The 26,181-nt window shown below is 51.4% G+C and overlaps 8 protein-coding genes across 8 annotated transcripts; 4 read left to right on the forward strand and 4 right to left on the reverse strand.

Annotated features, from left to right (window-relative positions):
- Nucleotides 1–853: 853 nt before the first annotated feature.
- V8C40DRAFT_94842 (dolichyl-P-Man:Man(7)GlcNAc(2)-PP-dolichol alpha-1,6-mannosyltransferase) lies at nt 854–2,989 on the forward strand. The gene is made up of 3 exons (XM_083223647.1): nt 854–1,086; nt 1,145–1,582; nt 1,726–2,989. The coding sequence occupies exons 1-3, from the start codon at nt 1,074–1,076 to the stop codon at nt 2,940–2,942; spliced, it is 1,668 nt and encodes a 555-aa protein (XP_083077777.1). The 5' UTR covers nt 854–1,073; the 3' UTR covers nt 2,943–2,989.
- A 763-nt stretch (nt 2,990–3,752) lies between these two features.
- Nucleotides 3,753–10,356, reverse strand: V8C40DRAFT_272449 (adenylate cyclase; the record flags this gene model as incomplete). Its single annotated transcript, XM_083220360.1, has 3 exons — nt 3,753–4,010; nt 4,077–9,437; nt 9,772–10,356. The coding sequence occupies 3 exons, from the start codon at nt 10,354–10,356 to the stop codon at nt 3,753–3,755; spliced, it is 6,204 nt and encodes a 2,067-aa protein (XP_083077778.1).
- Nucleotides 10,357–14,992: 4,636 nt separating this feature from the next.
- V8C40DRAFT_261452 (glycoside hydrolase superfamily) lies at nt 14,993–17,011 on the forward strand (the record flags this gene model as incomplete). The annotated part of the gene is made up of 4 exons (XM_083219265.1): nt 14,993–15,190; nt 15,299–15,969; nt 16,063–16,401; nt 16,501–17,011. 4 exons carry the CDS (start codon nt 14,993–14,995, stop codon nt 17,009–17,011), a joined length of 1,719 nt encoding a protein of 572 aa, XP_083077779.1.
- A 249-nt stretch (nt 17,012–17,260) lies between these two features.
- Nucleotides 17,261–18,190, forward strand: V8C40DRAFT_94913 (uncharacterized protein). Its single transcript, XM_083223649.1, has 2 exons — nt 17,261–17,662; nt 17,804–18,190. Exons 1-2 carry the CDS (start codon nt 17,510–17,512, stop codon nt 18,155–18,157), a joined length of 507 nt encoding a protein of 168 aa, XP_083077780.1. The 5' UTR covers nt 17,261–17,509; the 3' UTR covers nt 18,158–18,190.
- V8C40DRAFT_94959 (40S ribosomal eS28 domain-containing protein) lies at nt 18,106–18,842 on the reverse strand. Its single transcript, XM_083223650.1, has 2 exons — nt 18,804–18,842; nt 18,106–18,600 (listed from the first exon to the last, which is right to left on the reverse strand). Exon 2 carries the CDS (start codon nt 18,512–18,514, stop codon nt 18,224–18,226), a length of 291 nt encoding a protein of 96 aa, XP_083077781.1. The 5' UTR covers nt 18,515–18,600; nt 18,804–18,842; the 3' UTR covers nt 18,106–18,223.
- Nucleotides 18,843–19,119: 277 nt separating this feature from the next.
- V8C40DRAFT_261454 (Dynamitin-domain-containing protein) lies at nt 19,120–20,489 on the reverse strand (the record flags this gene model as incomplete). Its single annotated transcript, XM_083219266.1, has 3 exons — nt 19,120–20,286; nt 20,341–20,400; nt 20,451–20,489. 3 exons carry the CDS (start codon nt 20,487–20,489, stop codon nt 19,120–19,122), a joined length of 1,266 nt encoding a protein of 421 aa, XP_083077782.1.
- A 209-nt stretch (nt 20,490–20,698) lies between these two features.
- Nucleotides 20,699–23,342, forward strand: V8C40DRAFT_232726 (RTC4-like domain-containing protein). The gene is made up of 2 exons (XM_083213199.1): nt 20,699–21,849; nt 21,913–23,342. Exons 1-2 carry the CDS (start codon nt 21,171–21,173, stop codon nt 23,013–23,015), a joined length of 1,782 nt encoding a protein of 593 aa, XP_083077783.1. The 5' UTR covers nt 20,699–21,170; the 3' UTR covers nt 23,016–23,342.
- A 701-nt stretch (nt 23,343–24,043) lies between these two features.
- V8C40DRAFT_94884 (uncharacterized protein) lies at nt 24,044–25,883 on the reverse strand. The gene has a single exon (XM_083223648.1). The coding sequence runs from the start codon at nt 25,671–25,673 to the stop codon at nt 24,282–24,284; it is 1,392 nt and encodes a 463-aa protein (XP_083077784.1). The 5' UTR covers nt 25,674–25,883; the 3' UTR covers nt 24,044–24,281.
- Nucleotides 25,884–26,181: the final 298 nt, after the last annotated feature.

The following is a 26,181-nucleotide window of genomic DNA, read 5'->3' on the forward strand; positions in this document are numbered from 1 at the left end:
GAGAGGAAATACTTCAGCACCTAACGATAAAAGAGAGAGCTGGCATGGGAGGCCATCTTATTGTCGATAAATGGCATTTGGGCTGCCTTTGAAGCAGTTTATACCCTCTTCTACAACCTCAAAATGGCAAAGGGCCAAAGACAACGGTGATATACCTTATGCTCTACGTGGTAGGGCAACAACATGCACTGGATCTGTTTTGGTTGAAATGGGTAATGTACAGCTCACTACAGCGGGCTGGTGCGATTTATTATTACTACTTTTACTATTTTTTTTTATTCTTACGGCTCGCCCTTGTCGATTTTTCTATTTTTGAATGTTTCTATTTTCTTCAAGAGCTGTACCATACATTTCGTTACTTGACATAGCGCTAGGAGGTGATAATATTACGGGAGTGGCTGCGTGTAGCAAGACCCTCAGAGTTGGCTATCTGAAATATCAATCTTATTGAGCTAGCAAAATTTCATGGCTTGTGTATGTCCCAAGTGATTTCAAACGTGATGATGGTTGTAGGGAATGGTGTAAGTATGAAACGTCTATGCTGCATAGTTGGGGCATTGCAGTATCACCGGCAGAAATGAGAAAATTGGCGGTTCTAGTGGAAGATAATGAACTTTGTGAGTTTGTAGATGTAATAATGGTGCCGTCTTTTCTCCCGGATAATCAGCAGAATTACTTGTATTAATTCATTATGCTAGACTTTGATGAAATTAAAGTGATATTGGTGCGTGTTGATTGAGGTGAGATGCTGGTCACGATATACCTGATGCGGGGGATGGTTGAGCCGCTCCGAAACGCTGGGCATTATATTCAGGGAGAGCACCAGCCAAGTATAACAACATCTCATTAAATCCAACGACCCTGGATCAAGAAATGAGACAAGTGTCCGTTGCAGACACTACAAATTGTGAATCTTTCAGTCAATGGACATAATTGATCATTTGCCCTCATCATCTTTATCGATTACCATCTCGAGCACGTTCTGAAGAGGACAGATTGGACAGCAAGTTCATGTCTAACTAAGCAGCTCAGTTTCTTATAACGATATGTGTGTCTCCTACTAAACCACCACAATGGAATTCACAGGTAAGTTGTTGTTTTCTCATAGCCATCACCGTCATACTAACCACAAGAGCACACAAAGATCTCCTCCTCTTCGCCGTGCCGCTGCTGCACCTCCTCGCAGCGCCCTACACCAAAGTCGAAGAGTCCTTCAACCTCCAGGCCACCCACGACATCCTCACCTACGGCACGCCCACCCACGACGTGCACGCGCGGCTCTCATCCACGTATGACCACTTTACTTTCCCCGGCGCCGTGCCCCGGACGTTTGTCGGGTCGGTGCTCCTGGCGGGCGTGAGCCAGCCGCTGGTCGCCCTGGTCGGGTTCCAGCATGCGCAGTTCATCGTGAGGGCCGTGCTGGGGTGTTTTAATGCCGTGTGCTTGGTGGTGTTTGGGAGGGCTGTGAGGGAGGCGTTTGGGAGGGGGGCGGCGAGGTGGTGGGTGGTGTTGAGTGTGAGCCAGTTCCATGTGGTGTTTTATTTGAGCAGGACGTTGCCCAACATGTTTGCCTTTGGATTGAGTGAGTCTACACACCCCCTTTTCTTATAGTTGTATACTCAGTCCTGTATGCACACCCACATCTATGCCTCAGAACCCATGTCCACCTTCTATCTCTCATTACTTCTTCATACTCCTCTCACCATGCTCACATAAACATACCAGCAACCCTCGCATCAGCCTTCCTCCTCCCCAAAAACGACGCCAAAAAGGCCCACGCCCGCCGCCGCCAAGCCATTGCCCTCCTCGTCTTCGCCACCGCCGTCTTCCGCTCCGAGCTCGCCATCCTCCTCGCCGCCACGGGCCTCCTCCTACTCGTCAGCAGACTCCTCGGCCTGTGGGAGCTCATCGTCGTCTTTCTCGGCTCCTTCGCTATGTCGCTCGCGCTCTCTGTGCCCGTCGACTCGTACTTTTGGCAGAGGCCGCTGTGGCCGGAACTCGCTGGCTTCTACTACAATGCCGTTCTGGGCTCGTCCTCCAACTGGGGCGTCTCGCCGTGGCATTATTATTTCACGTCTGCGCTGCCACGCCTCTTGCTCAATCCGTTATGCTTCCCGCTCATCGGCTTGGCGCTCTTCCATCCCGCAATTCGTCGTCAAGTCCGGCGTCTCCTCATTCCGTCCCTGGCATACATCACCATATACTCCATCCAGCCGCACAAAGAAACCCGTTTCATCTTCTATGCTGTCCCTCCACTCACCGCGGCCGCAGCCGTAGGCGCAAGCTTCTTCTCTTCACGCTGGTCCAAGTCTCCACTCTATAGCCTCGCCACCATCGTCCTTGCTCTCTCCGTCCTCGCTTCCTTCGCCGCGAGCACAGCCATGCTCCTCCTCTCATCACTCAATTACCCCGGCGGCGATGCCGTCTCTCAACTCTACGCTATCACCTCGGACATCACTTCCACTTCTGAGCTGTTTGTCCACGCAGACGTCCTTACTTGCATGACAGGACTCACCCTCTTTGGCCAAAACCTCTACGGCTCTATTCCAACATCATCGTCCCCAGTCCTCGTTTTCGATAAAACTGAGGTAGACAAAGAACTCATCCGCCCCGAATTCTGGTCCCAGTTCGACTACGTCCTCATGGAAGACCCATCTCTCGTCCTCGGAACATGGGATACCATCGGTCGTATACATAGCTACGACGGTATCGAAATCCTACGACCTGGTCAGGCAGCCGTATCAGCAGAGTCATCCCCTGAACAAGGAAAAAATGCGAATATTCTGGGCCAAGGCGCTACTATTGCTGCTGTTAGGGACACGGTGAGGAAATATACCAGAGGCTGGTGGATAGGCCCACGGATGTCTCCTCGAATACACATCATGAAACAAGTTCGAAACGACGATGCTGCATCCGAGAACGTTTTCATTAGTCCCATATAGAGAAGCTCTCTTTTCTTCCATAGATAGTGGCTATCGCATTAAATACTAGTTGGGTTTTTGACTCTAATAAGAGATTGAATAATACTAAGTAGAATCAACATATAGGTACAATACATACACTCGACAAAAGAAAAAAACGAAACAAAAGAAACTCCAGAAAAATAGAATCGATCCAATCAAAAGAATTTTTTTCTTGGTTTCTTCTTATGCCATGCTCCCCCCACCAATGAATGTTCGTTCTGTGACTACTTTGCAATAACGATAATAATGATAGAAAAAAATACCAATTCCCCCTTAAAAAACCGCTTTGCAAGCCCCAAGTTTGCTGTGCTGTAGATGCAATTGAACCAATCAATCCCCCTTTGCCACCTAAAGAGGTTGTACAAAACGACTCATAACAATATATGCGAGGTATATATATAGTAAAAAACTTTGTTGCACCCGCGCACGCATCAAACATCCCCCAGGATTCCCTCCCCTCCATCCAACCCCCGGTTGAACAACTTTCGCCGAAAAAAAGACTGCGCCAAACGCAAAAGTCTCATATGTAAAATCCATCCGACCACGTTGTAACATGATTGATCCAGAATGCAGTAAGGCAAAATCAAAAACACAAAGAAAAAGAAGGGAACTCAAGCCCTCTTTTCAACGCCTCCGGCCTCAGACGGCTCTACCCTCCCTACCGGTTCTTGACCGCTGGGAGGTAATAGAAGAAGGAAAAAAGATTCCACAGAAGCCCCCAAACAAGGTTATGAGATAAGCGCCCATCCGCTTCATGACAGGCTCCAGTAATGTACAACTATTCAAGATTTACTCTTGCTCAGTGTCACTTCCATCTTCAGAATTCTCCACCTCTTCTTCAACATCTTCAATTTCTCCCCTGATAGTCACCCCATTGCTGGGTTCATCTTCAATGGGACCATATTTCTCCTTGTAACGGTCCAACTCCTCTTTCTGTTTCAAGAAGAACTCAAACACCGCAGCCATAGGGGCACGAAGCTGGTTAAGTTCTCGAAGGGTACCTCCTCCAATGGCGAGATGGCGCATAGTCAAGGTCGACACACAAGTCTATTGTTCATGTTAGAGTGAGGACAACAGGCAAGGGAAATAATAGGATAGTCAGTAGACGCTTACCTCTATTCTGCTTACTTGATGTTCCATAAAATTGATCAAGAAGCGTTCAGTGACTTCGCCTCCTCGGGTCTTCATACGCTCCAAGAGTTCCGTCTCTGGGGGCTGAAGACCCGGACCCCTGACTTCCTCCAAAGTGCTGCACAGCATCTCAAGGCGTAAGCTGACTCTCCACAGCGACCAGATAGTGTCGGGATCAAATGCAAGGTCACCAGACAGGACTGCAGTGGGCCTGTCGGCCATTAAATCTTGACGCTCATGTTGTAGGTGGTATTCAATTCGGCCAGTGAGAGCATGGGGGTACAAGGAATAGACAACCTCGGGGTTTTCCAAGCCTTTGAGCTTCTTCTCTCCCATCTCTTTGACTTCAAAACCCTGTGAGGTCAAAGATCTCAAATCCTTGCGAATAGCAGTCGCGATTGACTCGTCCTCGAAAGAGGCTTCTGAGCTGGTTGAAACATTTCGGTCTGTGTCTTGATAGTTCTCCAGACAGCGCTGAATTTCGGAGATGAAGTCCGAGGAAACAGTGATCTGGCCACCATCGGCACAAGCCGAAATACGTGATGCCTTGTTAACCATGGGTCCAAAGTAATCCATGCGGCGGGTGACGGGATCCGTTTCGCACACACAATCCCCGTAGTGAATGCCCATGCGAACAGACAGTCCTTTAAAGATCAGCGCATTCTCTTTGTCATATATGGGCTGGCACGACATTGAGTTGAGAACCTCTGACGGCCAAGGGACCTCGAGAAGCTCCATCTGAACGGCAAAGCACCAGAGGAGAGCCGAAGTCGCAGTAGGGAATGACACCATGAAGGCGTCACCTTCCGTCTTGACTTCGTATCCTCCAATTCGGCGTAGTTGTCGCCGCATCACTTCGTTATGTAGCTTGATTGCCGATCGCATGGCATTGGGATACATCTCCCAAAGAGTCGTGGAATTCTTGATATCGGTAAAGACAATGGAGACGTTGCCAGTCGGGGCGGGGATCTCCGCCTCGAGCCGGTTGAGGGAAGAGTCGAGAACATCTCCCTTGCCCTTTCGTCCCCTCCTTGTGGAAAGGAGGTAGGGGGCTTCCGCAGGGACTCCCGAAGGGTACAGGGACATGCTCGTGCCCCGGTGAAGGCGAGATCGTTCCACTCGTCTTTTGAGGTCGACAACGCTAATCATCATTACCATAATTTTTCCTGATGCTCCGTAGGCCATTGCGATATCACGAAGCTTTTGAGCAGCTCGCATAAGGTCCTGGCGCTCTGCTCGCGCAATATCCGTGATGAGACCAGGGGGGAGATACTCCCATAGCTCGTTTGTAGCCATGACAATGATGTCGTCGTTCTCTCGGATGGTCATGTTGGTCACGTAAGGTGCCGCCTGCACTGCGGGCATCAAATCAACGTATCCAAAGGCTCGAGAGACTTGTAGAGTATCGTTCAGCCGGCCATTGCGCGATACCCATCCACCAGCTTCGCGAATCCTTGACCGTTCTGACGGCTCTGCGGGGTCGTGCTTCCGGGTCAGGATATGATGTTTGCTGTCTGTCTTGATAACCATGGCCTGAACATCACCGACGTTTGCCACGTATAATTCTGTGCCTTGAAGGTATAACACGGTGGCGACTCCTCCGGAATTGAGATCTTCCCTGCTAAGAATGACCGGCTGAGATACACCCCTATGCGATTTTTTCTTCCGGTCATCCGAATATTGTGTTGCGGCGGTCACCAGATCTTTGTTAAGTGCCAAAAAGGCTCTTCGGAGCGCATCAGCAGGTGTTTCGTTCTGGCGGGTTTTCAAGGCTTTGAGTTCCTGAGCAAAAATATGTCCAAAGTTTTCGTGGAGATACTTGGCAATCTTAGATCCGCTGTTAGACAATGCCTGGCCGTCGAAGAGACCCAAAAGCATCTCCGTCTCTGAAGAGTTAAACCGTGGAACGACAAGATCAACCGTGGACAAATGCTCGTTCTTGCCCAGAGTGTCGGCCATACCATATGGCAAATGGCCTGCCAACGACCCGGACGTCCTAACACGTCTGTCTTCGCTTTGATCTGGTATGCTGGGTTGGGTCAGGGTAACGTCCATCAGGCCCAGTATCCTCAGGTTGAGGAGTCGGTTAAAGTCGGTGTACTCCTCGCGGTTTACGGCTCCAGGGCCATCAATACCGCCCCATGCCGTCTGCTTAATCTCCAGTCGCTTATTTCCCGAAAGGTTGAGATATCTCAAGTTCGGGTTCAGGTTCCAGTTCCAGTCGTATGGGACATTGGCAATGTTGTACTTTAGCTGGTTATTTCCGCAGTCCAAAACCGCAAGCTTCTTCGCTCTTGATATATCAGCTGGTAAGTTGGTGAACTTGTTACCATTGATATACAAGGTTTGAAGAAGACTCGTCTCTTCCAAGTCATCTGCCGGAAGACTTGTCAAAACATTTCCAGACAGGTACAGCTCTACCAGCTGTGGCCAGTTTTGCATTGATCTCTGAGGCATGTCGCTGACCTCCCAGTTGTAGGACAAATTGAGAACTCTGAGCTCGGCAAGCAGCGTGATCTGGTCAAACACGTCGTCATCCAGTCGGTTGTCCGCAAGGTACAGATTTCGCAATGATCCAGCAAACGTGTTGGTTAGTCTAGACGATAAACCCGAGTCCTTTCTCAGTGACTGGTTTGAAGTTGAGACCGTGTTCTGAGATTGGTGAGATTGCGATGTTCCTCTAGACATGACAGACGTCTTACGTCCGCCCTTTCCATAAACGGACACGACAGAACTCTTTCGGTCTGCTCCCGGGATATTGGGCGTTGGGCCTACGCTCAGAAGCGTGGTGCTCGACGCTTGGCTCGGCCGGCGCTCTTCTCCCAGTTCCTCAGAGCTACCACTAGCGGAAAGTGTTCCCATCGGGAGCGTCTTACCATTTGTCGTTGGAGGTGGTCCCTGCAGCTCTTCACCAGGTAGTCTGGGGGCCCTTGACGCGGCCTTGGGGAAATTTTCTAGCATGTTGGATGAGGCGTTGAAGGTTTCGAGCTTGTTGGCCCACCAAATTTCCATGGGCAGCTTAGAGATGTTGTTGTCTCGCACGTCGAGGACCCTAAGCTCTGTTAGGCAGCCTATCTGGGGCGGCAGTTCGCTCACAGAGTTGTGAGCAATGCTGAAATGCTCCAGACGGCTCAGGGCACCAATCTGAGGTGGGAGTGAGACGAAGTGGTTCTTGTCGAGGACGAGGCGTTCCAGATTCGGCATGTTGGAGAATGCGGAATCGATGCTCGCCAGCTGGCCCTGAGAAAGGTTCAGGGTCTTGAGGGTTGGGAGCGGCTCTCGGATTTCAAACTTGTTGAGCGGGTTCGAGTTCAATTTGAGTTGACGAATGCGCTCAAATTTGCCAACAAAGGCTGAGATATGATTGTGAGCGGCGTACAGAATCTCCAGCTTGGGCAGTTCGGAAATAACGTCGATATTAGTGATGTAATTGTATTTGATGTCAAGCTCGCGCAAGCTAATAAGGCCACTGAACGACTCCGGGACACCGCCGCTTAGATGATTATTGGTAATGAGTAACTTTTCCAGACTCTTGAGCTGGCCAATCTCTTCCGGTAGCTCTGCGATGGAGTTGAAACTCAGATCCAAGTCAACCAGGCTGTGCAGGTCGCATAAGAAGGGTGGGAATGCATCCAAGAAGTTTGAGGAAATATTCAAACTTCTCAGCGCTTGGTATGCGCCAAAGTAAGGGGGCAGGTGCGTCAGGCGGTTGTTTGCGAGGTTCATTCTCAGCAGGCCGGTGAGGGTGTTTAATTCAGCATGGTCCAGTTGCTCCAACCTGTTGTTTGAGGCATCCAGGTACGTGAGCCTCGCGGCCCGGCCAAGGCTGAGTGGTAGTTTTCTTGCTTCATTGTTATTGAATTTGATGTCTCGGAGGTTCTTGCAGGACTGGATAAAATCTCGTGGCACATCCAGAGACAGGTTACGAGAGAGATTAAGAGATATAATATCGTTAGCCTTAAGATAGAGGGAGATGGGAATGGTGACGAGGTTGCGACCGGCAAGATCGACGTAGTTAACCTTTTGAGAGGCCTTGATGCCCAGGTCCGCCGTCTTTGAGTGGAAGTCACTCTCTCGGGCAGACAGGAACATGAAGCGACACAGGTAGCCGTTGTCCTCTCGGCCCAAATCCTCTATTCTGTCCTTTTCCTCGTAACCAACCTGCTGTAGGAGGCGTTTCTGGATGAGTAAAGGCCGCTCGCCGGGGGTTAGGACGCGGATAAGGTCATGCTTCTTCATGATGATGTGGTAGTTTTCGAGACCGTCAACGACATATGTCTTCTTAATCACTTGTGATATGACCTCGGCAACAGTGGCGTCTAAAGCCATGGAGTGTGTTGAAAAGGTCCCGTCCGATCGGAATATGCGAATAAAGTAAGGCGTCAGTTTCTCCTCGGGTCGCGGTGGGCTCGAGAGCTCTTCCACTTCTGGCTGCTGTATCGTAGTATCCTCGGTGCCTCGGCGGACTGCCCAGCTATCAGGGGCATCCCAACTTCCTCCCTTCGGCGGAGAAACTGCCGAATCGATGGGGTCAGGGTCGATGTTCACGAAGGAGGTGTCCATGGGGGTCAATGGGGGTGGCTTGGCCAGAATACCTTCCATATCGTTCAAGTTCGTGTCGAGGTGGTACATGTGTCCAGGATCAGCACGGTCGGTCGGGCCAATGGTCTCGTCGCAGTCGTTCGGCCGAAGGGGTCGCTTGTTCTTAGAGAAGGGGAAGTTGTTCTTGAACGTTCCGCCGCGCCCTGCCAAAGACCGGGTATCAGAAGCATCGGACACATCTCCAGAGCCGAGTACAAAGGTAGAAGGAAAGGCGGATGGCGACAGCTCGGGGCGCGTCAAGTCTGTCTTGGAGGACTTTGCCTGCAAAGACCTGGTAGACTGGGGTAAGTCTCTCAGCTTGGAGCCGCCACTGTTGCCATCATCTTTGTCCTTATGCCGTCGAAATCGGCCCATGAAGCCAAGCTTGCCATGGTGGCCAGGGGAAGCGTGTCCCTCGAGCACGCCAGACCTTGAGTAGGGCGCCTGTCCGCTACCAATGCTCGGTGTCGGGCTTTGGGCTCTGGAGCGTGAGCTGCTGAAGAGCGTCCCCGCCATGCCCCCTCGTTCGCGAGGATATGAACTGCTCGTAGAGTCTTCCCGACTGGTGGTCGGCCGCAGGCTCCTCGGATCATCGATACTCTTGTTATGGCGGTGATGGTGACTGGGGAGGTGAACGATGCCGGCGCGTGAGGACTGTGAGGATTTCGGCGGCACTTGAGGCGCGCCATCCGACATGTATCGTTCCCGATCGGGGCCCGTCATGATGTCTCTTACGGGTGCCTCTCCATAGCGCGCAATGTCCTAGAAGAAAGACAGGCAGGTCAGATTCTGTGTCATGATTCCAAGGCGAAACCGATTTCCAATTTCGACCCCCACTATTCGTGGATCGCAGGCGGCCCCATAACGAAAAAAAGAGTGGATCAAAGATGAAAGGTACAGATGAGAGCTTACGCCGTTTTGGGAAAAGGGAGGCAGGGACATGGAGGCTGCACAATAAGAAAAGAAATATGAAATACGGTAAAAGGGGGGGAAAGGAAGGGGAAAAGAAAAGTGAGGTGAAGAAAAGAAGATGAAAACAAAGCAAGGAGGAGGGGAGAAGAAAGAAACGAAGATCGGAAACACAAGGCGGACTTACAGTATTATCCTGATACAAAAAGGGCACTACTTCAGGGGCGGGAACTGGGGTCCTGGGTCGTGACGAGGCAGGCGAAGCATCCCTTGTATGATCGGTGGCATTGGAGTAGTTACGATCGCGATGCGTCGGGCGAGTATGGCTGTAGGAGCGCGATCGTTGGTCCTTCCCCATATAAGAGGTCGGCAGGCTGCTCTCGGAACTATCGCGCCCAGGAAACTCCTCGCCGAAAAAGCCCTGCAGTTTGCGAAAGCCGCCACGGGGACCGCTAGCCTTGGATCCAGTACTGCTAGCCGTCGTGGTGACACTAGCAGCCGATGGCCGCCGCCCGTCTGTGTAGTAGAGCTGCTCCGGGGAGTCTTGCATGCCCAGCGACGAGCTTGCACCGGTTCGGGATCCCAAGCCGTGCAGCCCGGAAGAGAACTGCGAGTAGATGGACATGTTGTCGGCCGACTCGTCGACGAGGCTCGCGGCATAGTTGGCGGGGTTGGGATGGCCTCGCGGGGGGTCGAGCACGGCCAGGTCGCGGCGGTAGTTGGTGAGGTCGCTCAAGCGGCGGCCGCTCTCTCTCGACGTCGTGGGCGACATTCGCGTGGTGGCGGTCGAGGTGGGCGAAACCTGGAGGTCGTCATCTCGTGAGAGGCTCCTACAGGCGCAGGGACCCGCGTTAGACATGACATTTGCAGTTGTACGGATAGCAGTAGATCAACAACAAAGGCGAGCGGGACGGGCGGCCGGGACGAGGTCGCGAACAAGCGACGGCACCGGCCTCCGCCAACACAACGCCCTGGAGGCACGAGACGAGACGAGGAAGCTGGGCAAACTCTCAAACTCACTTATGGTGATGGGGCGTGGAAGCGTCCGTGTCAATGTGCGCCGGGCCTGTGCCTGTGCCTACACCCGCACCTGCGCCCACGCCCACGCCCATGCCCATGCCGTTGCGCGATGCAGCTTCGGTTGAAGCCGCCGTCGGGGTCGAGGGCTTCGCCGTGATGGAGGATCGAGTGCTGTCGCTGGCGCTCGTGCCGGAGCTGATGCGGAAGGCAGCTTCATTCTCAGCCATTGTCACCTAGGCGCTAGCGGAGAGCTCCAGGCCACTACCATGCGTTCGGAACAGGTGCTGGAGTCGTCGAGGCGCATTCACGTCATTCTCGACCTGGCAGATGCGCTGCTGGAGAGGGTGCGATTGTGTTGTTCTGGTTCTGAATGTCGGGCGCAGAGCAAAGATTTTCGCCTCGACGGTCGTCTGCGTCTGCGTATGACTATGACGAGGGGCTGGAGATGGAGAGCTGGGATTGTCGGCTGCGGCGCGGGATTATCCAAGTACAAAACTCAACGAGCAGAGCCTTTGCCAGCCCCAGAGTAGGTTTGGCAGGGCTGAACACAGTTTGCTTGTTAGCTCTGCTTTTCTGAGGGGGTGTGAGGGGGTGGGCGGAGGGCTGGCAGTTTTGATGGGTTGATCGAAATCGAGGCGAGGCGGAGGCTCGGTGGCAGAAAGCGGACAGGCACAACGAACGCACCGAGTCTCACACACTCACACACACACTTGTCAAATTAGCAGAGCTTGACGTTGCATGTACGTGTACTCGTACTTGGTCATTGGCTGCTTTTAATTACTACCACATAGTCTAGGTACCTATTCGTCTAGCATCGGAGCAGCTCTTTGGGCTTAATCAATTCGCTTCGTACCGGGCAGGTATTCACAGTAGCCGCCGGTACAACCCAAGATCAATCACAAAGGGCAGCTCTCATACCAAGAACGTACAACCATCCGACGTCTAAAAATACATGGACAGCAACTTGGCGCTCTAGGCTCACTAACGTCTCGCTAGACTAGACTCGCAATTCAACAATCATATCACATGCACACCGGTGGTTTCTCGTGTGTTCCATGGCTTGCGCAGGGGTGGATTGTCTCTACAGTATAGCCACAAGTATATCACCCGGCGACACATTTTTTCATCACAATGCTCTGGCGGCAAGCCCATAAGAAGAGGGGATGCTTGTCTTTTTTTCGCTCCAGTTCTCTCTTTTTCACCTTTTGGGACGGGCGGGACCAAAGACCTACCTAGTACTTGGTAGCTTAAAAGGCCTCGGCAGCTTTAATACGATGAGCTCCATACTGTACTCGTATGTGGTAAGTATTGGATTGGAATGACGCTGCCCAATCGACGATAGTGGCATCCAGGGTTCTTGTGTCCAGCACGGCATATGTACATACATGCTCTAGGCCTACATCCCCGGTACATACGCGGCTTGTTTTGCAAAAAGCTGCAGCAGCGTCGGGTCTTGTAAGCAACCCTGACATGAAAAAAAAAGGTGAGACTCTAGATTAATTAGACGCAGCACGGTGCAAACGCCGCCTGTCAGCCGTCTTGTGCGAGGGAGGGTCAAGGCTTGCACAAGACGAGATCAGCGATGAATCAGATGGCAGCAAAATACTGCTGCCTGCCCAACCCGAAGGTCTTGGCCTGAAGTTGACCAATGCACGGGAAAACTGCGCATCACCAAAAGTCGCACCCTCTATGTATGTAGTGTAGCTGCATGTCCTCGGGCCTCTGATCTCATCAAGTTCTCGTCCGAGGGGGTGGTGAATACAGCTGAGTGAGGGTTTTCTACTGCACTGCATCCTCGTAAGTCGTACCTCTGCGTCACACTCACACACGCACGCAAATGAAGGGCAAGGCAACATGAGATTAGTCGTCGTCTCATTTGCGAGTGCAGCGCCATTCACCATTCACAAACGGCCTACTCTATCGGCAGCCGGGATGCTTCGTACATTAGGTACATCCGCGGTGGCATGGCATGGCACTAGCATGGGCCGGGATCGCCCAACCCGGAATCGTTGGCCAGGACGGGCTGAATACAGTATAAGACAATATCCCGTGTTGCTAATAATGCTACCTACCTAGGAGTAATACTTGATCTAATATGCCTATTATACTACTGTCCCGTGCCTGTGAGAAATGCCGTGCCTTGTAAGCCTCCTGGTCAGCACCTAGTTAAAGCAATCAATCATTCAGTCAGTCAACCGAAAGGCCGAGTCTGCTTCTTTGTTCGCATTTGGGCTGGGCTGAATACGGGAAAATGAAAATGACGTTCTCCCCGCTCGGGGCGGCGGATACCGGCACCCGCAAATGGGCTGCGGCTACGTGCCAAGTGGGCGTTTGATTCCGCAGCTACGGCAATTCAGCAGCGTCTAGTACGAGTACCTCCGCGCAGCTGCCATCACGGGGGCGCTGGAAAGTACAGGTACGGAGGCTGCCGTACCCGTCTAGCAGCAACGTGCACCTGTCAGTTCAAGCTTCAAAATTGCTATTTGACGTTGTCCTCCTTGGCTGCCCCTCTCCACCTCATCAAATCCAATCTCAATTGAATCGGACTCCGAGCGCCTCCTGGTCACAACATGATACTTGCTTCATGTTCATAATGAAGTACCGTACTACTACTAATGTAATAAAGTACTACTAATAATACCATGAATGGATGCCTTATGCTCTCTTGAGGCTGCTATTCCCCCCTGCTGCCACTTTGCGCTGACAAGTCTCGCATCTCGCCGTCGCCGGCGCCTGCACTCCAATCCACTCTGCCGGGGCTCAGGGCCATCAGTGTGCCGCGGATACGGGCCAGGATTCGAGTCAACTCCGGATTCATGCCAGTACAGTACAGTAGAGTAGAGTTTGATGGCGGCCGCCGCGGCTGTGCTGGATGACGCTATTCGCTGTACAGTATGGTGGTCTGTCTGTCGTGCCTCGAAATGAGCGTCACACGTCGATGGGCCAAGCTTGGACGGAATAGCCCGTATCGGGAGGCTTGATGCGGAATGCATTTCGGATAGATTGAGTTCCCTCCCATCCGATGGCTACAGACACAAGTAAAAATCATGACATTACTGTCAATATGACTTGATGTTTAAAAGGACCCTGCGTCATTTCACCACGAGCAACGACAGTCTTGTACGAGCACAGCAAACGCACTCCCTACCCCCCGGCACCGTATAATCTCGCTGGCGACATGGAGTACAGTCTTCTCCTCATTCAGCCGAGCCACTAATGCCAGGTGAATCCCTACCAAGACAAACCTGAAGCTGGTCAGCTCAGCACCAAACAAGAGCCAATGTCTCGTTCATCGGGGAATCCCTTGTCCGGGCATGACGCCAACACAAACACATGTCAATCATCTGACAGCTGTGTCACAGTAGTGGTGAGATAAGCCCAAGGGAGGATGAGTAAAGGCCAAAGGCCTGTGCCATGTCAAAACCCAAGCCACCGGAAACTTGCCCGCATGGCCTCCTGCTGTATGTAATGGGCGTATAATAGCACAACCATCGTTCCCGTCAACACTTTATCTGCATCAGCAGCACCTGATTGTTGCCAGAGGGCTGCGCGGCAAACTTGGTCGGCGAACGGCCGCTAGCTCAGAGCCATCATTGATCCCTGTAGGCAAACCTGAAACCACAATGTCCCGTCGAGTCGGTAGCATCAGGTGTCAAGTTGAGGGTACGAGTACTTGGTAGTATTACATACTCCGTACCAAGCGTTGGAGATCATATACATGGATAGTGAAGAGGCAGGCACTTGATGCATAAAGAAATGCAGCCATCTGTACATGTGCATGTAGCATCTTTGTTCCGATATCATGAGTTGACATCTCAGCAAATACAGAGAAGCTGGTTCCAACACATTTGCCCATCTCCCATTCAACCTAAGGAGGATGCACCTTGATAGGTACTTATACAGTATCCGTAACTGCATCTTGTTCCATCATTGCAGCAGGATTCTGCAACTGTCTCGCCATAAAATCGGCGCAAGATGCGGGGAGATATCCGGCGTCAGACATGACTTTCACCTTCACGGCTGAAACTCCGGGCAACTTTCGTCGGCCCGAGCAGTGCATTTCCCACGGCCTTAGTTGCCTAACAGCTTCAATTGTGCTCCCGTCTCATTGTATCCGCGAATAGTGCTCGCTCTCTGGTGTTCTTACGGGTCTCCAATGATGAAACTACCTCCACTATGATGGAGATAGCCTGGACATAGTGTTCTTTACAGTGGATTCAAGCCCCGCGAAACACCCCGCATACTCTGTAGATACGACTAAAGGAAACATTGAAATGTCCTCCATCTTACGAACATGCTCTCTTTGAATTTTGATGTCTTCAAACAAAGTTGAAACAGAAACTCCCCCGTACGATCCAGATCAAGGTTACATTTCAAGAGAAATCGTCATGGGCTCCACGGAACAGCTTCGCACCTGGTGGAAAGAGAGTTCGGTATACCAAGTATATCCGGCCTCTTTTCAAGACACCACGGGCTCTGGAACAGGCGATCTCAAGGGCATCATTTCACGAGTAGACTATCTCAAAGACCTCGGCGTGGATATAGTATGGCTGTCGCCCATATTCGCAAGTCCCCAAAAAGATATGGTTAGTTTAAACTCTCAGCTTTAATCCGCTACCCTACAAGCACAAACATACATATTCACGCTACTTTTTTGGGAGACATATGTATTCTAACTAATACAATTTGACTAGGGGTATGATATTAGCGACTATAGAAAGATTGATCCCATCTATGGCGATATCAGTGACGTTGATACTCTAAAGGACAAGCTCCATGAACGGGGGATGAAGCTTGTCCTGGACCTTGTTGTCAACCACACAAGCGATCAGCACGAGTGGTTCAAGGAATCAAGAAAGTCAAAGGACAATGCCTTTCGGGATTGGTATATCTGGCGTCCGCCCAAGTACGATGCTCAAGGCAATCGACAGCCCCCAAACAACTGGGAGAGTCACTTTCAAGGCAGCGCCTGGGAATACGATGAGACAACAGACGAATATTATTTGCGACTCTTTTGCCGAGAGCAGCCCGATCTCAACTGGGAAAACCCGGACGTGCGCAAGGCTGTCCATGAGGTTATGCGCTTCTGGCTCGATCGAGGAATAGACGGCTTCCGGATGGATGTCATCAACTTCATCAGCAAAGACCAACGCTTCCCAGACTCTGATAAGGTGGTCTGCCGGGGCCACGAGTACTACGCTTGCGGACCTAGATTGCACGAGTACCTGAAAGATCTCGGTGCTATTCTTAGAGAGTATGATGCATTCAATGTGGGAGAAATGCCGTGCGTACAAGATCAGAATGAGATCATCAAGGCCGTGGGCGCCGACCGGGGAGAACTCAACATGATTTTCCACTTTGAGCAGTAAGTCGACCAGGAATCTGAGAAAAACAACGCCATAGGCCTCTCTAAGCTACCTTGCGTATAACCACGAAACTGACTGTTCAAATCATGTAGCATGGATCTTGACTACGGCCCAACCGGAAAGTTCTCTCCCGGGACATGGACTCTCGCAAAGCTCAAGACGGTTGTCACCAAATGGCAAGAATTCATGTACAACAACAACGGCTGGAACGCCCTCTACCTGGAGAACCACGACCAGCCGCGAGTCATCAGCCGCTTCGCACACGATGACCCTCAGCACCGCGAGGCTAGTGCAAAGATGATTGCCGTGTTTCATGCGTTCCAGGCTGGCACGCCGTTTATATACCAGGGACAGGAGATTGGCATGACGAATGTTCCAAAGGAGTGGCCCATTGAGGAGTACAAAGACATTGATTGCGTTAATCACTGGAAGTAAGTTGATTCGATAAACCATATGATACGAGGGGAAGCTACATGTATATATACGCCCTCTTACGAAGTTCATACTGACTTTTATTCTACTTACTCCAGCTTATACAAAGACACCGCAGACGAAGAAACCAAGAAACTCGTCAAAGCAGAATACCAAAAGAAATCTCGCGACAACGCCCGAACCCCCATGCAATGGGACGCAACCCCCCAAGCCGGCTTCACAAGCAGCACCACCCCCTGGATGCGCGTCAACGACAACTACAAGGACGTCAACGCCGCCTCTCAAACCGGCAACCCGCAGTCCGTCTACCACACGTACCGCCAGGTCCTGCAGCTGCGCAAAAAGTACATGGACATCTTCGTCTACGGCAGCTTCCAGCTCGCCTACAAAGCCAACGAGCGGGTGTTTGCGTATAGGAGGAGGAGCGCGACGGAGATGGCGCTCGTCATGTGTAACTTTTCGCGAGACGAGGTGGTGCTGGGGAGTTCTGATGTGCCTTTGGAGGTGCTCTTTAGCACGCATGGGAGGAAGTCGGATGATTTCAAGGGCGAGCAGCTTTCGCTGGCTCCGTGCGAAGCTGTGGTGTTGCTTGTTGCTCAAACTTTGTAGGGTTTACGTTTTACGTATGGAGCTGAGGATTAGAATACTCTAGAGGAATGATGTCGAGATGGAAGCATTCCTTAAACGCCAATTGCTATTTTCCTCTGCATGCAAATATTGAAAGGTATCAGGCAATAGGCAAGATAGAGAGAACTTTCTTTTGCTAGTCTGCATATACTTGGAAGCGTGAAGCTGCTATACTCCCCTCGATTACGGATAAGAGCTTGTACGCAATATGGCACTCAAGATGCAGCTTAAATCGCCGTGCGCACATGCAAACCTGACTAATGTTGCCGCTGCCCTTTGAACTCTATTTGTTTTCATTCTGTTCCCCGCTCGGTCTGACCAGGAACTCGGCCTTCTATGTCCGGGAAACAGAGGCTGTGCAATCAGACCACCCAACATTTCTAAACCACAACGCAGCTCTTTCAACTCCCTGTCCTTATCTATTTACTGCCAGAAGCGCTGCATCACAGTTGGTTTTGCTTAGCTTTTCGTTTACCTATAATGAGTCTATACGAGATGCGACTCCAAGCCACCGGAGCCTTTAATGGTAGCTTCTCAGCTGCCGAAAACATGGATGAGCATTTTCAACGATGCTGGGCTGAGCAGGCATGCGGGGGATGCTTGAACAGCCAAGGCTGTAGCTGGTGCCCTTATGTGAGCCTCCCCATGCCGGAACTGAATTTACAGGAAATCTGCACCTTTTCGATCCCCTTATTTCCTACAGTTATTCCATCATGTGCCACGATCATGAATCATGGCTTCTGGCAGCGGTATATTGACGCTTTGTCTGTGTAGACGTGGTCATGCGTGCCAAATGAGTACACCATTCCTGTGTTGGCGGCCTTTGGTGGTAATATTTGTCCACACCCAGATGAGCGATGGGAGGTCAGGACGAGACCTCTTGGGTGTAAAGTCTCATCCGGTACGGCGCTGGCAGTTGTGATAGCTGTTTTGTCAACGTTGGCCGCGGTCTTGGTCATTGCCGCAGCAGTCGTAACGGTTCGGAGAATACGGAAATCCGAACGAAAGATAATCAGCTGGGAGTGGGTATCTCGGTGGAAGCAGTCGTTTCAGAACCGAGTCGGTAGAGCAGATCCAGAGCGAGACCCGTTGCTCTCACCTCACCAGGAAGACCATGTGTCTCCTTGAAAGTCCCTCTGATTTTAACCCTGGCCGCACGCGTCACTATACGGGCAAAAAAATACGGCCAGATATTCAGCCAGAGCTGACGGGTGGAATTATGGCAACCTCATCGCCCTCTTGGATCAGAGCGCCGTCCTCGCCGTCTTCGGGAACGTCTACGTAATCAAGGTTGACCGTTACCAAACACGAGTCGAGGATTTTGGCCTGGACGCCGGGATATCGCGACTCCAGCTCGGAGAAAAGCTTCCCCAAGGGCAAAGGCGCAGGCAAGCTCTCAGAGTCTCGTCCCGTGAAAGAGCCTGCACCGGCAAAATAGAGCACGCTGAAGTGGCCGCGCGGGGGTTTCGGTGCGGATGATGTCATGGTAGCTTATGAATATGGATGGTTTGCGTGAAAAAGAAGCACCAAATATGATGCGATTAACTCGGCAGAGTAATTGGATCCGTATTCTAACGATTGCTTCCACTCAAGTATGTTAGCGTAGACGTTTTCTACTATCAACGGCAATTGAAGAAATGGCGTGTCAAAAGTTCTAGAATCAGAGATCTTGGTGATAAAATGTCACATCATAGCGATCAGGTAATACATGCTATTTTGGAACATCATGCTAGAGAGTAGGATAATACGAGATGCAAAGAAGATTTGCACTTACATCATCCTAGATGGCGAACAATTTGTATCTTGTTCTGGAAGAGAATCGTGGTTTTGATAATGATGGAAGTAGGAGTTAACACGCTGCAATTGGAGGGCTTTATGTAGTCATCGTTGCACCCGTCTCCACGTGATAGCCCCAGCCATCCAAAGCTTCCAATTAAATGGAGATTCCGTTAAAGCTACTGAGGGGAGAGCTTGGGAATTGAAAGCTCGGGCGCTAATGGCATTTTGGGAGACACTGTATTCTTCTTATTGGAGCTTAGCTTATAATTGGGTATCATTCTTTTGCAGACGATCAATTCGCGACGCTGGCTCTATGTCAACTTCTCTAGTCGCTGCTCTAGGTCCTTTACCCAGCCTTCCATGACCTCCACGTTGGTCTTCATGACTTTGTCACCGTTGCTCACGGTTTCCTCCAGCTTCTCGATACCGTCTTTCCATAGTTTGACTTCTGTGGCTATTTCTGCTTGCTGCTTCTCGATCTGGTCTAGTGTCTGGCTGGCGGTTGCGGCGTCTGCGTGAATAGCTCTGAGCGATCGCAAGCGGTCAAGTAGAGGAGGCAATATAGGCGTAAGGTTTTCGATGGTAGGCAGGATTGCGTACAAAGCGTTGATCTTGGCCTCTTGTTCGGACGTGTCCGCCGGAGGTGACCCCGCATGCTTGCCGAGCTCCTCTCGTAGAGCCTTTGCCTTTTCGCGGGATTCATTCAACTTGTCTTGTTCAGTGGCCAATGCTCTTACTCGGCGACTGATTGTGTCTAGGTTGGCAGTTGACGCTTGCGAGAGGGTCGATATTTGCTTCTCCAGAGAGTCGAGCGTTGGAAGAATCGCCCGAGGAAGCCCGCCCTCACCGGCCTCTGACATAGATGATGAACTGATGCCGAGGCTTCTCTCCAAGATCAATAGCCTGCGATCAAAATCCGCCGCTTTGGCAAGAGCATGCGTCTGCTCGTATGTCGGTGCGTAGGTAATAGTGTATGTAGGCCCAGCTTCGAGTGATCCTGCCACAGCTTCGCCTGCACTGGATGATGTTGGATCAATTTTCTGTATGCCGGTGATGCCAGAGCGCCTGGATAGGTCATCCAAAGTTTGGCTTAGAGACTCGAGTCTCAAATCACCCGGGGAGCCATCATCGCCGCCGGCTGAGGCCCCCTTTCGTTTGGCATATTCGTCCTTGGTTTCTTCCACTTCTCGCTTTAGACGGGCAATCTTGCGCTCCAAACTTTCCACATCGTCATCATCAGAAAGATCTCCTAGCTCTTCTGTTCCATCCTGCAATATCCGTTGGCGACGGCTGGAGGCTTTGTATGATCGTCGCTTGCCGTCGACACGGTCTGAGAAATCCGCTCCGCTAATATCAATGGTAGCTGGGGAGAATCGAGTGCGCGCTTCGTCAATGCGCAACCTTGACCGCGAGATGTTTTGCGTCTCGTCGTCTACTCCGTAGAACTCATCGTCGGAAAGCGTCCGAGCTGCAGTCGTCTATACCCAGGGTTAGCTGTGATTTACAAAGGAGAATGAAGCTTGAGCTGTTACCGGAACTGTAGAGTTGTCATCTGTCAACTCTGGGGTTTCGTAGATATCTGGCGCAGAGTCCTGGTACGGGTTAGACGTTAAGCTGTTGCACATTTGCCGCGGAATCGTACCAAGTCTGGCAAAGCCGCATATTTGCGATTGAGCGCCATGGTAAAATGTCAAGGCTCGATCTTGACGTAGGCTAGCGGTGTGATCGAGTCTAAGGCTGTTGTTGTCGAAGCTTCGAAGGTGAGGTCTTCGTTTCCAGGGGTCAGCTCCCTGCAAGTACAGGCGCTGGTAGCCTTGCAGCTGGTGCTGTCGCGGGGCACCTGGTACCTGTGGCTGTTACGGGTATTTGCACAATGTCCGACCGCCTTTACGATAGATGGATCTATGGATTGATTTCCCCTCAACTCCAAACTTGCAGTATTACCAATTCTCTTATTTATTGACGTTCTGGGTTGAATTGGTCACCGAGCACTGCGTCTTCTGCTGTCTATCATCGTCCAGGCAATGAACCCCGCAAGATCGATATTCGAGCTTTAGCGATTTGATGTGCTATCGAACTAAAAAGACGCCGTCCCACCTCGAATCACAATAGCGCACGCGTCCAAGACGCGCTGTGTATCGTCTGACGGTCAAATCTTCAATTGCCGACACCACAATTGATTGCGAGGCCGTTTGTATTTTTTAAGAGCCAGGCTTCCAACTCCGCCGAGGCGGGCAATCTAGCAGCTGCAATTCAATCTTGGTGACATTGCCATTGGCTGTTTGGCCACAGTATTGGGGTCCCAGCTTCTTCTGAGCGACATTGACGTTGGAGCTCTGTTTAGAGCTAAGGGACACGCATCATGGTTACACCACCAGTAAGAAGAGTAGGATTAAGCTATCTCGATTCGCCCGAGCCTTTACTCAGATCGATCAAGTCCAGGACTGAAGCGAAGACGAAGACGAAGACCACGACTACGACTACGACAACAGAAGCGGCACCGAAACCGAAACCGGAGTCCAGGACTCAGACCAGACGCTCTCAGATCAAGATTCCTGAGCCTGTTCCCGACGAGCCTGTTCTTGACGACATATTTGCGCCACCACTTGCGTCCAGCGATTTGGAAGACGAGGGCACGGCTGAAGATGCAGACGACAACGTGGAAGCTGAACAGCCTATTGCTGACAGCTCGGATTCAGATGATGCTCCGCCCCGAGGAGCTATCTCGTCAACCACTTTCACCTCCCAAAGCCAAAAGGGTGGGCGGCAAACTCGTCGGTCAACACTGAAAGAGGTATCGAAGCTAAAGGAAGAACCCGAAGAGTCACAATCAACGGCCAAGAAGAGGAAGCGCCCATCCGATGGCTCCCCCGAAAAGAGCAAACCCAAGAAAAATGCACTCCCCAAACGGGATCCGACTGTACAGCCTCTGAACATGGCCAGTCACCTCTTAAATGCCCAGGGCTTTACCAAGCAATCCAAGGTAAAGGCCACCTTTGGGAAGAAAAACCTCCTTGCTCAGGGAACCCGGCTACCAAAAGGTTCGTATAGCTACATGTTTGCCTGCCATTGTATGCCTGCCACAGATGATTAACGACGCGCAGGCCTAGAAGAGCCGTCCACGCCCGTCAAGTTCAAGAAGCCTCCCGAGTACGGCACCAACACGCCCCGACAGAGCTGGAAGTTTCTTGTGCCAGATTCTGTTGGTGCCGATTCTCCGATCAAAAGGACCCGCCGATTAAATATGGTTGAGCCTATTCTATACGAGAACGAGGATGAGGATGCTGATGAAGACGACGAAGAGGACGATGATACCGTGACTTACAGCCAACCAGGATCCTTCACAGGAGGTGCCGAACGTGCTACAAAAGATAAAGCGAAACCGAAGCGAAAAGCCAATCCTTTGCGCTCAAGAAAGTCAACTACAGTAAAGGGGGAGCCCAAAGAAGGTGCAGAGCCAATAACTTCTTCACCGCCGCCCGCCAAGTTCGTCATGCCCGCACAGCTCTCAGACTTCGTACCACCCGGCAACGGCAACGGCGACGACATTGGAGACGGCGACTTGTCCGATGCAAGCAGCAGCGGCCTAAGCTCTCTCGGCTCCCTCTTCCCAGATAAAGAAGGCGATGGCGGTGCGCAATGCCCCTGGTGCGGAGCCACAGTCGACATGAAGCTGCTAAAGGACTTTTCAAACGGTAAACGGCTCAACGTCCGACTCCAAACAAAATTCTGCGAAGAGCACAGGAAGAAATCAGCAATGGCAACGTGGGAATCAAAAGCCTACCCCGAAGTCGAATGGTCCACCCTCGAATCCCGCTTCAAGAAACACCAAACCCGCCTCCTCGACATCATCAACGGGGAAGAATCCTTCTACCGCACCGCCCTCGCAGCGAAGATTGAGCAAGGTCAAGGCCGGTCCATGAAGAAGGAGGAGAACCTCAACCCCGGGTACTACGGCCCCCGCGGCTTCAACATGATGTGCGACTACCTCGTCAAGGAGTACAGCGACATGCTCAAGAAGAAAGCCGTCCACGACAAGGTGATTGCGGGTAGAGGGTCGGCGGCCTTTATCCAGGCCGTGCTGGTGGCCGAGCTAGGCGTGCAGCTCATCATGGAGGACATGCTCGTCTCGCCGGAAGAGGCTAGGCATATACTGGAGGAGAGCAAACCGATAGGAGACCTCGTGCATGCGGACAATTGGCTGTGATGGGCCGAAGGAGAAGCGGAGAGTGTGAAATGATGTTATGATTTTTTCGTTGGAGCGATTTTTGGTTGTCATGAAGCTCGGCTTTTTTTGGAGCTCGCAAAGATATCCCGTCTCAAGTGTATTAGGATAACGTGTTAAGTATTCAGTTGTCATGCGAGCCTCTTTTGGCGGGGAGCGAGATGCCGTTTTACGACAAGGAAATATCAAACTACCAGGTAGGTAACTCTATTTTATGATGATTCGAGACGAGCAAAACACAATGTACATAATTCATCTTCTATAATTTATATACCATAACCCAGCGACTCAAGAACATAAAAAAACTGCATATTGATTTCCACCTTGAATAAGAGTATCAATATTGATTTCAACAATCGACCCCCTTTCTTATTAAGCAGCCATAATACTTTCTCTTGCGTCCCGAAACCGACGAACCTGCCGCTTCAATTGCCTCATGGTTGACCTCCTCCGCCTCGCGCCAGGACCAAGACCCTCGACGGGTTGGATATCGCGAAGCGTCTCCAGCACCTTCAAGTCTGCCAGAAATCGACGCAGCCGCAGACCCGTTCTGTGACGCACAAAGGCATCTACTTCTTCGTCACAAGCTGCCGATGCTACAATATGCAAACCCCGGAGCACATCTCGATCAACGATATCGCCGTCATCGCCTTCGCGGTCATCTTCCGAGGCTGAAGCGCTCTCTCGGATTGAAGAGGTTCTTGTGGGAACATTAGGAGGGGCATTCGCTTGAGATCTGGCGCCGCGACCGCTTCTGCAGCATACTCCAACATGATCAGGATCAAAACTTGGGCGAGGCTGGCTTGACTTGATATCTGTTTTGGATCGAGTTCCTTCTGATAGCCCTCTGTTGAATCTCTGAGTAGAGAGACTTTGATACGGTCGTCGGTAGGTCTGGTCCTCTCGTGAGTTCAAATGACGAGTTGGGGGATTTTGGGTTGTCTGCGTTCTCTTAGCTCGCGGCTGTATACGAATCTGCTCCTTTGAACATGGTTCGCCGTCGTAACATCCGCCGTGACAATGGGCCGTCGACTTTGTTGGCTGTCTTGACTGAGAGTTAAACGCATCTCGGGCTCCAAAGCTTTTCTGGCGTGGGCTTCGTGGGCTTGAATCGGCTCTTGGACGAGTTCTGTTCTCCCGGTCACTTCGCCGAGGGATTACAAGTGGCGTAGGCTTAGGAGGAGGCGTTGGAGGCGAGTCCCTGGACATCCTCGAAATAGCATCTCTAGATATCTGTCGGAAGTGTGCCTATGACCCATCCGCAACAGAATCTTCGTCTCGTGTGAAACAAGGAAACCAACGTCGTTTTGTTTTCCCTTTATCCTTTGCGGTCCGCCTCTTCTGTTTTCGAACAGGCGCCTCGTCGATCAGCGCGAACCTCCACTCATCCATGTCTTGTGAAGGGGCAAATGATATCTGGCTCATTGAGCTCCCACTGGAGTCTTCTTCTTCGAAACCATCGAATTTTGGCACTTTTGTGTGGTGCTTGCCACCGGAGCGGTTGGCACGTCTCTGGGTTGATCTTGTTGAGATGAGTCTTGCAATATAGGCGGGAAAGCCACGCTTCTGGTCCTTTGATGTCACTGCTAATCCTGCTGCCTTAAACTCTGGACGAAAGGGCATCAATGGGGATACTGTACGTAACGATATATTAGACTTTGTTGGTGTTGCTGGTGGATTCGTGTGCTGCCATAAATGCTTCGTTCGCCGGGATTGTCCATGTCGCCCTACGAGCTTGTCTGACTGATCTGGCTGGTTGAATATCCGTGCTTGATCTGACTGGTTGAATATCCGTGGATGATTGACCTGTTGGCTGTGTGATGCCTCTCTAAATGGCCGTGAGAAGCTTCTTTCTTGGTTATTTTTTGATCTGGCTGAAAAGAGTCGCAATTGCTGGCACACGCTTCGCGAGATGGCTTCCACAAGAGCAGAGTCGATGGACGTATGCTTCGACGCGCTCACAAAATCAGCCGCGCCGTCAAGAAGCAAACTATGCGATGAACGAGGACTTCTATGCATGCGCATGTGAGCCTTGCGTCGAACCGGAGGGGGTGAAAAGCCGGCCCTTGCAAAACAGGTTGATGTCTCGGGCTTTTGAAGCGTTGATGCATGGTCTCGTGATGGCTTCGCAGCAATACTCAGAGGATTGACGTTGTATTCAGTCTGTTGCGGAGGGTCTTTCGGCGGAGGCAATGGGAAGGAATCCAGATCAACTGATGGTTCAGATGGAACCCAAGATTGGTCGAGAGAAGATGCTCCGTCGAGAGACTTCATACTGACGCCTCGGAAGGCGGTTCCCACGTCATAAGCAGAGCGAATGTAGGGCTGATCGCGGCGAGCAACGTCCGGAGGCGATTTATGCGTCTCGTTGGGTGGCATCTCAGCATAGGGCTGATCAGATGCCGGCCCAGTATCACTGCTATATACTGATCCAGGAGATGTCATAGGGGGAGAGGCCTTGCGAATCGGTGTATGCGCCCGGCTCGAACGTTTGGAAAGAATAATGACACGAGATTTTGGGCGCTGCCTCTGGAACGATGGTGTTACAAAGCTGTTGCGGTGTCGAAATCTGTTTCTATCGAGTAAACAAGAGGCGGCTTCGGGAATGGCCGCTAACGTAGCCATTGAGCGAGAGTCCATGGAGATAACGAGAGCTTTACGAGATGAAGCTACTGGAAAGTAGATGAGAAGTAGTGGAGGCAATGATTCTTTGGTACGATGCGATAGCTAAGAAGTTTTGTTTTTGTTGATCTAAGCATGAAGCAGAAGTCATGCAGCTCTGTGTTGTCATTTCGACAGAGAGAAGAACATCGGAGTTTGAGGGGAGAGCGGCCATATCGGCTAGATGATTAATGGAGACAGGAGCGACTGAAGATGGATATCCAAAGTCCAGGAACAGAGCAATCAACAATCAGCCACAGACTCTGAGTCTGGGCAGTTGCTGTCTGCAATTTGCATCATGGATGGCGAATATCGTGCTACCTTGTCTCGAAGGTAGGAGGCCATGGCTTGAAGATTTCTTTCTGCCTTGGCCCCTAGTAAGTGCGGCGAGAGTCTCACTTACCTGATATCCTTGATACCAGGTGAAGAGTAGACGTCGAGCTGCCGATGGCCTTTGCGGAGCAGGAACTCGATGGCCGCAAAGTCG

Source organism: Trichoderma camerunense, assembly GCF_050948025.1.
Source record: "Trichoderma camerunense strain CBS 138272 chromosome Unknown V8C40scaffold_2, whole genome shotgun sequence".
In the NCBI taxonomy this organism is placed as follows: domain Eukaryota; kingdom Fungi; phylum Ascomycota; class Sordariomycetes; order Hypocreales; family Hypocreaceae; genus Trichoderma; species Trichoderma camerunense.